This window comes from Triticum dicoccoides, chromosome 6A, assembly GCF_002162155.2.
Source record: "Triticum dicoccoides isolate Atlit2015 ecotype Zavitan chromosome 6A, WEW_v2.0, whole genome shotgun sequence".
In the NCBI taxonomy this organism is placed as follows: domain Eukaryota; kingdom Viridiplantae; phylum Streptophyta; class Magnoliopsida; order Poales; family Poaceae; genus Triticum; species Triticum dicoccoides.
The window spans coordinates 573,690,552-573,701,998 of NC_041390.1; the positions used below are offsets into that span (position 1 = coordinate 573,690,552).

Here is an 11,447-nt window from a genome sequence, read left to right on the forward strand (position 1 = left end):
AAATTTATGCACACTCTCGGCACTAGTCCATCGCATCGTGTCTTCTTGGTGAGAAACAGAAGAGGAGGAATGTGCGTGGGAGACGCGTGACCACGAGAAATGTGCCTTTTCTCTCACTTTTGATTGATAGCTTGGTTGGACTTGTTGAAACAAGTTTTGCCGGAATTAACAAGTATTGCTGCTACATCTTATCAAGCTAAGCTCGCACTGGGACACAAGGGCATGCTGAGGCAGGCGCATCCATGACTCGGATCCACCCATGGGCTACGCTACACTTGGCGTCCAGCTCCTGAACCCTACTACATGTTCTGTTGGCCGCACATTGTTGACGGAGCGCGTCTATATAAAGGAGACGGTTCCCGTGTGAGCTCATCGCCTCGTTAGTCACAGCCATTGCTTCACATCGAGCTCGAGCTACTGAGTGAGAGAAGCTAGCTAGCTAGCCAGACAGAGGGGGAGAGAGAGAGATGGGTATGGGATGGAGAGTTCTGAACGATGTGAAGCCATACCTAGCGATGGTGCTGCTGCAGGTGGGGTTCGCCGGGATGAACATCGTTGCCGTGTCGTCCCTCAAGGCCGGGATGAGCCACTTCGTCCTCGTCGTCTACCGTAACATCGTCGCCACCGCCTTCATGGCGCCCTTCGCCCTCTATTTCGAGAGGTAACTAGCTAATTACATCCATCCATGCATGGACAGATGGACTGACTACTCTCTCATATACCATCATATATCCAAGCAAGGGCTCTCGGTTGTTAATTAGAGTAGATGGTTCCACATGGTTTACCATAAAATTACACCACAACTTGCAAAATTTTACAGAGCACCACTTACACATGCATGCAGGCATGGATGAGTAGCGGAAGCCCGAAAGGATTCGATCGATTTATTTCAGTCCAGTTAGCAGCCTATGATTCAGTCCAGTTATATAGCAGCCTATGCTTGGCGCTGCGCCGCTATGTTAGCCTAGTTCTGGCCATGTATCACACGTCTTCCGACTTTTCGATCTCTCAAACGTATTTGTTTGAACTTGTAAAAGGCTTTAGTTTAAGCCCGGGCAAGTACTTCCGGTCTAAAAAAGTTCATTATTTTTAGACCAACTTTCGAGGATCTAGGGATAACTGAACAAACAGATAGATTGTGTAAAGGAAGATTGGGAAAATTAAAAAAGCCAACTTGCCAAACGTGCACCTCCACGATCTCGAGCAAACAAACACGTACAATTTGCTCAGTCCATTCTCATTTTTTGTCTCATTTAGATGGTGCAACAAGCTACACGACCACCACTCTTGGAACCTAATCGAGAAAAGTGTAGATGCACATCTTGATATACCTTCCATTTTTGTACCAGCATTTTTTTTGCAACAAAACTTCCGTATTCATCAACTGTCAAGGTAATACAAAGAACACCAAAAGTAAAAATTACATACAGGTACGTCGAGCACATAGCGACGACTACAAGTACTGAAGCGAGCCAAAGACACGTTGCCGTCATCGCACGTCCCTCACTGGAGCCGGGCAAAACTTGTTGTAGTAGACAGTTGAAAAATTGTCATGCTAAGGCCCTAAGAACATTACAACCAGCCGTAGATCAGAAGGATCCAACCTATAGACATACGAACACACATGAACGAAGACCGGATCTACATGGATCCACCGAAGACAAACGCCAACCGAATCCCGCGAGATCCGCCGGAGACAAACCATCACACTCCCTTCGACGACGCTCGAAGCACCGTTGGGACTTTCTTTATCACGAGTTAAATCAAATACGTGTAGATGTACGTACCACATCGAGAAGCATGAACATATGGATATGTAGAAAATTAGAGTGCATGAGTATAGGCAACCATGGATCTGCCTTACGGTTGCTCCTAGCGACCTCCCCCCCCCCCCCTCTGCCGCCAGAGGATGCAGGTGGGGCTGGTGGTGTTGTCTGATATAGATTTGACACCATCTGCCACCTGGGAGGATGTCATGAGACTGACCAAGCGTCCCGATTGGTAATCTTCCCCCTCATGAATGGCATCATCATGTGTGTGACATTGATATTTCTTCGTTCAACGTTTTGTGTGGCAAGCAACTCTCTTTGGTGCTTGTGGGGGCATGGTCATCATTTGGGTGGAATCTCATGTCATGATCATGCGCGTATGTAGATGTAGGATCATGGAAAGTGAAGGCGCCATCAGATAAGGGCTTCGATTTGGTGGTACTTCTTTTTTTTTCTGAAAAGGAGGACATCCCCCGGCCTCTGCATCAGAATGATGCATACGGTCATTTTATTTAAACGAACCAAAGTGAAACATGGTCTGCAGTCCAGTACAACCCACAAAAGGAGCAAGAATCAAAATGAAAATTTGAAAATAACAGAATGCCACAACCGGCGAAACATAGGACTAGATGACTAAACACCTATCCTATTGGTGGTACTTCTTGAGTACCCGAGAAAAAAACTATTGGGTGAAAATCATAGGCCAGACCCTAGTTGGTCATATTTGGCAATGGCGGCGCTTGGGTTCATTACCTTGGTGAAAGCTTTGCTTCGAGTTTGTTTAGATACGATCTTTAGGGTGAGAATCAACGAACTGACTATTGATGGTCATTTCGATTCTAAAGGCGCTGCCTTTGAAAAACCTTACTCATAGTCATTATGTTGTCATGATATGATTGGTGCCGATGGTCGTTGCTGGATTTCTTCGATCATTCTTTAAATCGCTTTAGGGTTTTCTTCTCGGTTTTTTCGCTCGTGCATAGTTTCGGTCTTGTATGAATTTGTTCTTCCCCAGCTGATTTCATATGTGTGTGCATTTGTGTTGACTATGTGCATCCTAGTCCTGCAGAGATTAGGTATGTGCTCATTGTGTTTGTATCTCCCTTCAGCTTTATTATGAATCAATAAAAACGTCTTCTGTCAAGAAAAAAGAAAATCAGAGTGCATTAATTAGCAGAAGTAGAAAATGACACATAAGCAGGTATATGCAGCTAGCTATCCGGTCTGTCTGCGGTATTTGTGCTTACGTACGTGTAAACGCACTTGAGACGACCTCCACTAAGGCAGTGTGCCCTGATTGGCCACTGGTGGAGGTCCTACCATGCATGGAACCCGCCACATGTCAGCTGGAAGCATGCACGGTTACAGTTCCATCCACTCGTACAATTAATTTTATTTATACGAGTTCATTTCGATTCATTTTTACCAAGCTCCTAGATCATCATTTCATGATAAAACGTATAACATGTGCAGGGAACGGAGGCCAAAGATGACAACCACCATCTTCATAAAGATTATGTGGCTCGCATTTCTCGAGTACGTCCGTATGGTTAATTACACAGAACTCTTTCTTCATTACCGACTGACACGTAGGTGCCCATTGTCTCTTAGGCCGGTGCTCGACCAGAACCTGTATTTCATGGGCGCGAAGCTGACCTCGGCGGGGTTCGCGACGGCGCTCCTCAACACCCTCCCAGCCGTCACCTTCGTGCTGGCCCTCATCCTGCGCATGGAGAAGGTGCGGCTGCGGAGCCTGCACAGCCAGGCCAAGATCGCTGGCACAGTCCTCGCGGTGGCCGGCGCCGTGCTGATGGTTCTGTACCACGGCCCTGTCGTGCGGTTCCCGTGGACTAGTGGCCATCACCACGCCACCATCGGTGGCCAGGTTGCCGCCGCGCGGGACTGGCTGATCGGGACCGTAATGCTCATCGCCTCCTGCATGATCTGGCCGGGCTTCTTCATCCTCCAGGCCAACACGCTCGGGAGCTACCCGGCGGAGCTGTCTCTCACGGCGCTCATCTGCAGCATGGGCTCGCTGATGAGCGGCGCCGTCGCCCTCGTTGCTGAGCGCGCCGACACCCAGGTCTGGGTTGTCGGCTTCGATAGCCGCCTCTTGACCGTCGTCTACGCCGGCATAGTGTGCTCCGGCGTGGCGTACTACTTGCAGGGCGTCGTGTCAAGGCAAAGGGGCCCGGTGTTCGTGACGGCCTTCAGCCCGCTCAGCATGATCATAACCGCCGTCATGGGCTCCATCATTCTCAAAGAGGAGATCACTCTCGGAAGGTACGTACATTAGTGCTGCCTGCCACCATATCAAAATGGACCAGGATAAATATACATGCATGCAGCAGTGGAACGTTCCATACTAATGATACCATTTCCTTTGTGCTTTCAGTGTGATTGGTGCAGTGATCATCGTGACAGGCCTCTACTTTATCATCTGGGGCAAGAGCAAGGACGACATCAGCCCCAGTCAAGTCTCCGACGTCAGCGTCAAGGGAGCCGGTGAACTGCCCTTAACCTCGGTGACCAACGGCCACGGCAAGCAGTACGAGCTCGGCAACGGCAACGGCAACGGCGGCCATGTCGACGTCGAGACGCCCACGACCAATGGGCACTACTTGCCAAGGGATCGTGCTATAGTACGTCCTTTAGTTGTCCATCTAGCTTTTCCCCTTGTACTGCATAGTCCATCGATCGATCATGCATGGAGACGATTTTTCTCTCTCTACTTTCTTCTTGCCAGCTTCTCCGTAGCTACGATCTTATCATGTGACTATGTGAGAGTAAGTAAGTGCTGCTTATAGCATTTCCCGTGATGGTTATACTGGATGCTGCCAGACATCTCCAACGCTGACCCTTAAAATGGACAATATTTGTCCATGAACCGGTAGGAATCAGTCCGTGAACGGTAATGCAGGAGATGGTCATCCAACCATGTCCCCTAAATCTTCCTCGATGCATGTGTGTGTCGCGGTTGAGGAAAGAGAGGAGATGTATGGATGACCGACGTGGTGGCCACAGGACTCTCCCAAAACAAGCCCTCCCCCCCTCCAAAAAAATTGCTTCTAGTTTGAAAGAGTTTGGACGTCCATAAGTTTGAGGGATAAAATTGGATGACGAAAAATGTTTGTACTCCAGCAAAGGACATATAGAGGCGATTTGAGGGCCTATGTTGGAAATGTCCTAGATGTGTACAAGGGTATTCATGAAATTCTAAACATGAAAGCTAACTGGTGACCGGTAGCTGGGGGCTGGATGGTAAGCGAACGGGTTTGCCTGGCAATTTTAGGTCATAGCGAATGTATTTTGATGGCAATTTATGTCTGTTCTTGCGCATGTTTTCCTTCCTAACAAAAACTGCCATGTGCCTCTAAGAAAAATGCCATGTGTTTCTAGAAAGACGACAGGTAAAAACGTTCAGAAATGCCATCTTCCTGGCGACCATTATTGGATATTGGGATCCATTCTAAAAGTGGGTATAAAGGCTGGACGTTAATGTGGAGGGTGAAGATCTCGTCCATAACTTCATTTTTGGGCCATCAGCATGTCAATTAAACAACCCAGGACCCTCTCAGGAGACTGGACTAAGCCCACAAGGGGAAATGCCACCCCGTGGCCTTGTATGATGAACGCTCGTCAAAAGGGTCTGTAATAACTGAAAATGCTCTTTTCTTTAGCAAATCTGAAAATACTCATTTTTTCTAAAACATCTGTAATTTTATTCATACTCATAACAATTACAGGTACACTGATTTGGATCTAAGATCCAAAAAAATACAAAATAACTTCTATGACTAAGAATTATAATAAAATCTCTTGGAAACACCCGTTAGATGATGTATAACACGGTGCATAAACCGTATAGGCGTATGTGTGCATGTGTATATCTGATGTATATCGGTTCAGGTTGTTGTGATTCGGTACTCAACTCATGTATCTTGTATCTATATTAACATGCACCGCGCCCCGGCTAACGCATGCGCTTCCAGCCTCGTTTCACATGGTATACAGAGCCTAGTACTTCCAATACATCTAGGTTATGTCTTCCTCCTCCTCCCCCCTCGCCATGGCCACGCCCTCTATCGCCTCCCTCGGCCACACCATCACGGAGAAGCTTACCCGTGAAAACTTCTTGGTGTGGAAGGCGCAAGTTCTTCCACACGTCAGGGCTGCGGCGATGATGGGTTACCTCGACGGCTCGACCAAGGAACCTGTTGCTGTCATCTCACCGAGAAGGAGACCGCTGGGAAGAAGGAGACCACCTCTACGCCGAACCCAGGGCATGCGATCTGGGTCACTCAAGATCAACAGGTGCTCACTTTTTTGCTTGCCTCCCTATGCCGCGAGGTTCTGCTGCAGGTCTCCAACCACACCACGGCTACGGGCATCTGGCAAGCCCTTGTTGAGAGCTTCTCTGCGCAATCCAGGGCGCGCCAGATCCAGCTCTGACCGGCGATCGGAAACACTCGCAAGGGCGACCTCTCTGTTGCTGCTTACTTCACCAAGATGGAGGGGCTAGCGGACGAGCTCGCTGCTGCAGGGAAACCCCTCGATGAAGATGATGTCATGTTGCACATCTTGGAGGGTCTCATGCACGAGCCCGACTAGAACGGGTTCGTCACCGCCATATCCACGCGCGCTGTCACCGATCAACCAATCGGCCTCAGCGAACTGTTTTCGCTTCTGCTTTCCGCGGAAGCCCGGATCACTGCCCAGCATGCCGCCTACACTGCCCACCACTTCGCCAACCTCGCTGCGAAAGGTGGTCGTGGTGGCTACGGCGGCGGACGTGGCGGTCAGGGTGGCGGATGTGGCAGCTACAACGCCAACAACTACTCCGACAACTCGGGCAACGATGGCGGCGGTGGTGCGCCGCGCCAACAGGGTGGTGATCGCGAATGCTGCCAAATCTGCAAGGAGGACGGCCACAGTGCGTGGCGCTGCAGAAAGCGGTTCGACAAAAGCTACAACAACAACATTCGCAATCCCGCATGCGGCGGCGGTGGCGGCGGACACCACGGCGGCGGCGGCGGTGGCAATCCCCGTTCGGCCAACTCTGCTCACTCCTACGGCGTGGATACCAACTGGTATCTTGATACCGGCGCCACTGATCATGTTACTGATGAATTGGAGAAACTAGCTGTTCGCGATCGCTACACTGGCACCGACCAAATCCACACGGCTAGCGGTCAAGGTATGGATATTGCACATATCGGTCATTCAGTTTTATCTACTCCCTATGGTTCCTTGTGTTGGGGAACGTTGCAGAAAACAAAATTTTCCTACGGTTTCACCAAGATCCATCTAGGAGTTCATCTAGCAACGAGTGATCGAATTGCATCTACATACCTTTGTAGATCGCGCGCGGAAGCGTTCAAGAGAACGGGGTTGATGGAGTCGTACTCGTCGTGATCCAAATCACCGGAGATCCTAGCGCCGAACGGACGGCACCTCCGCGTTCAACACACGTATGGAGTAGCGACGTCTCCTCCTTCTTGATCCAGCAAGGGGGAAGGAGAGGTTGATGGAGATCCAGCAGCACGACGGCGTGGTGGTGGAAGTAGCGGGATTTCAACAGGGCTTCGCCAAGCGCTGCGGGAGGAGGGAGATGTGTCACGGGAGGGAGAGGGAGGCGCCAGGGCTTAGGTGTGGCTGCCCTCCCTTCCCCCCACTATATATAGGGCCAAGGGAGAGGGGGGGGGGCGCAGCCTTGGCCCTTCCTCCAAGGAAGGGTGCGGCCAGGGAGGAGTCCATCCTCCCCAAGGCACCTAGGAGGTGCCTTCCCCCCTTTAGGACTCTTCCTTTCCCTTATCTCTTGGCGCATGGGGCTCTTGGGGCTGGTGCCCTTGGCCCATATAGGCCAAGGCGCACACCCCTACAGCCCATGTGCCCCCCCGGGGCAGGTGGACCCCCTTGGTGGACCCCCGGACCCCTTTCGGCACTCCCGGTACAATACCGATAATGCGCGAAACTTTTCCGGCGACCAAAACAAGACTTCCCATATATAAATCTTTACCTCCGGACCATTCCGGAACTCCTCGTGACGTCCGGGATCTCATCCGGGACTCCGAACAACTTTCGGGTTACCGCATACTAATATCTCTATAACCCTAGCGTCACCGAACCTTAAGTGTGTAGACCCTACGGGTTCGGGAGACACGTAGACATGACCGAGATGACTCTCCGGCCAATAACCAACATCGGGATCTAGATACCCATGTTGGCTCCCACATGCTCCTCAATGATCTCATCGGATGAACCACGATGTCGAGGATTCAAGCAACCCCGTATACAATTCCCTTCCTCAATCGGTATGCTACTTGCCCGAGATTCGATCGTCGGTATCCCAATACCTCGTTCAATCTCGTTACCGGCAAGTCACTTTACTCGTACCGTAATGCATGATCCCGTGACCAAACACTTCGTCACTTTGAGCTCATTATGATGATGCATTACCGAGTGGGCCCAATGATACCTCTCCGTCATACGGAGTGACAAATCCCAGTCTTGATCCGTGTCAACCCAACAGACACTTTCGGAGATACCCGTAGTATACCTTTATAGTCACCCAGTTATGTTGTGACGTTTGGTACACCCAAAGCACTCCTACGGTATCTGGGAGTTACACGATCTCATGGTCTAAGGAAAAGATACTTGACATTGGAAAACTCTAGCAAACAAACTATACGATCTTGTGCTATGTTTAGAATTGGGTCTTGTCCATCACATCATTCTCCTAATGATGTGATCTCGTTATCAATGACATCCAATGTCCATAGTCAGGAAACCATGACTATCTGTTGATCAACGAGCTAGTCAACTAGAGGCTTACTAGGGACATGGTGGTGTCTATTATTCACACATGTATTACGATTTCCGGATAACACAATTATAGCATGAATAAAGACAATTATCATGAACAAGGAAATATAATAATAATGCTTTTATTATTGCCTCTAGGGCATATTTCCAACAGTCTCCTACTTGCACTAGAGTCAATAATCTAGTTACATTGTGATGAATCGAACACCCATGGAATTCTGGTGTTGATCATGTTTTGCTCTAGGGAGAGGTTTAGTCAACGGATCTGCTACATTCAGGTCCGTATGTACTTTACAAATATCTATGTCTCCATCTTGAACATTTTCACGAATGGAGTTGAAGCGACGGTTGATGTGCCTTGTCTTCTTGTGAAACCTGGGCTCCTTGGCAAGTGCAATAGCTCCAGTGTTGTCACAGAAGAGTTTGATCAGCCCCGACGCATTGGGTATGACTCCTAGGTCGGTGATGAACTCCTTCACCCAAATTGCTTCATGCGCTGCCTCCGAGGCTGCCATGTACTCCGCTTCACATGTAGATCCCGCCACGACGCTTTGCTTGCAACTGCACCAGCTTACTGCCCCACCATTCAAAATATACACGTATCCGGTTTGTGACTTAGAGTCATCCAGATCTGTGTCGAAGCTAGTGTCGACGTAACCTTTTACGACGAGCTCTTCGTCACCTCCATAAACGAGAAACATTTCCTTAGTCCTTTTCAGGTACTTCAGGATATTCTTGACCGCTGTCCAGTGTTCCTTGCCGGGATTACTTTGGTACCTTCCTACGAAACTCACGGCAAGGTTTACATCAGGTCTGGTACACAGCATGGCATACATAATAGAACCTATGGCTGAGGCATAGGGGATGACACTCATCTCTTCTATATCTTCTGCCGTGGTCGGACATTGAGCTGAGCTCAATTTCACACCTTGCAACACAGGCAAGAACCCCTTCTTAGACTGATCCATATTGAACTTCTTCAATATCTTATCAAGGTATGTGCTTTGTGAAAGACCTATGAGGAGTCTTGATCTATCTCTGTAGATCTTGATGCCTAATATATAAGCAGCTTCTCCAAGGTCCTTCATTGAAAAACTCTTATTCAAGTAGGCCTTAATGTTGTCCAAAAGCTCTATATCATTTCCCATCAAAAGTATGTCATCTATATATAATATGAGAAATGCTACAGAGCTCCCACTCACTTTCTTGTAAACACAGGCTTCTCCATAAGTCTGCGTAAACCCAAACACTTTGATCATCTCATCAAAGCGAATGTTCCAACTCCGAGATGCTTGCACCAGCCCATAAATCGAGCGTTGGAGCTTGCACACCTTGTCAGCATTCTTAGGATCGACAAAACCTTCCGGCTGCATCATATACAATTCTTCCTTAAGGAAACCATTAAGGAATGCCGTTTTGACGTCCATTTGCCATATCTCATAATTATAGAATGCGGCAATTGCTAACATGATTCGGACGGACTTTAGCTTCGCTACCGGTGAGAAAGTCTCATCGTAGTCAACCCCTTGAACTTGTCGATAACCCTTAGCGACAAGCCGAGCTTTATAGATGGTCACATTACCATCCGCGTCTGTCTTCTTCTTAAAGATCCATTTATTTTCTATGGCTCGCCGCTCTACGGGCAAGTCAGTCAAAGTCCATACTTCGTTTTCATACATGGATCCTATCTCGGATTTCATGGCTTCTAGCCATTTGTCGGAATCCGAGCCCACCATTGCTTCTTCATAGTTCGAAGGTTCACCGTTGTCTAACAACATGATTTCCAAGACAGGGTTACCGTACCAATCTGGTGCGGAACGTGTCCATGTGGACCTACGAAGTTCAGTAGCAACTTGATCTGAAGTAACTTCCTATCTAGTCGGTGCAGGCACCTCAGGAACATTTTCTTGAGTTGCGCCATTTTCCGGTTCAAGAGGTAATACTTCATCAAGTTCTACTTTCCTCCCACTTACTTCTTTCGAGAGAAACTCTTTCTCTAGAAAGGATCCATTCTTGGCAACAAAGATCTTGCCTTCGGATCTGAGGTAGAAGGTATACCCAATAGTTTCTTTAGGGTATCCTATGAAGACGCATTTTTCCGACTTGGGTTCGAGCTTTTCAGGCTAAAGTTTCTTGACATAAGCATCGCATCCCCAAACTTTTAGAAACGACAGCTTAGGTTTCTTCCCAAACCATAATTCATACGGTGTCATCTCAAAGGATTTCGACGGAGCCCTATTGAAAGTGAATGCGGCAGTCTCTAAAGCATAGCCCCAAAAGGATAGCGGTAAATCGGTAAGAGACATCATAGATCACACCATATCTAATAGAGTGCGATTACGATGTTCGGACACACCATTACGCTGAGGTGTTCCAGGCGGCGTGAGTTGTGAAACTATTCCACATCTTCTTAAGTGTGTGCCAAACTCGTGACTCAAGTATTCTCCTCCACGATCTGATCGCAAGAACTTGATTTTCCTATCACGTTGATTCTCAGCCTCACTCTGAAATTCCTTGAACTTTTCAAAGGTCTCAGACTTGTGTTTCATTAAGTAGACATACCCATATCTACTCAAGTCATCATTGAGGGTGAGAACATAACGATAGCCACCGCGAGCCTCAACACTCATTGGACCGCACACATCAGTATGTATGATTTCCAATAAGTTGGTTGCTCGCTCCATTGTTCCTGAGAACGGAGTCTTGGTCATTTTACCCATGAGGCATGGTTCACACGTGTCAAATGATTCGTAATCAAGAGACTCTAAAAGTCCATCAGCATGGAGCTTCTTCATGCGTTTGACACCTATGTGACCAAGGCGGCAGTGCCACAAGTATGTGGGACTATCATTA

The 11,447-nt window shown here is 48.4% G+C and overlaps 1 protein-coding gene across 1 annotated transcript; it reads left to right on the top strand.

Moving 5' to 3' along the window:
* Positions 1-467: 467 nt before the first annotated feature.
* LOC119316001 (WAT1-related protein At1g44800-like) lies at positions 468-6,221 on the top strand. Its single transcript, XM_037590409.1, has 6 exons — positions 468-661; positions 3,243-3,305; positions 3,381-4,052; positions 4,165-4,555; positions 5,809-5,985; positions 6,132-6,221. The coding sequence occupies exons 1-6, from the start codon at positions 468-470 to the stop codon at positions 6,219-6,221; spliced, it is 1,587 nt and encodes a 528-aa protein (XP_037446306.1).
* Positions 6,222-11,447: the final 5,226 nt, after the last annotated feature.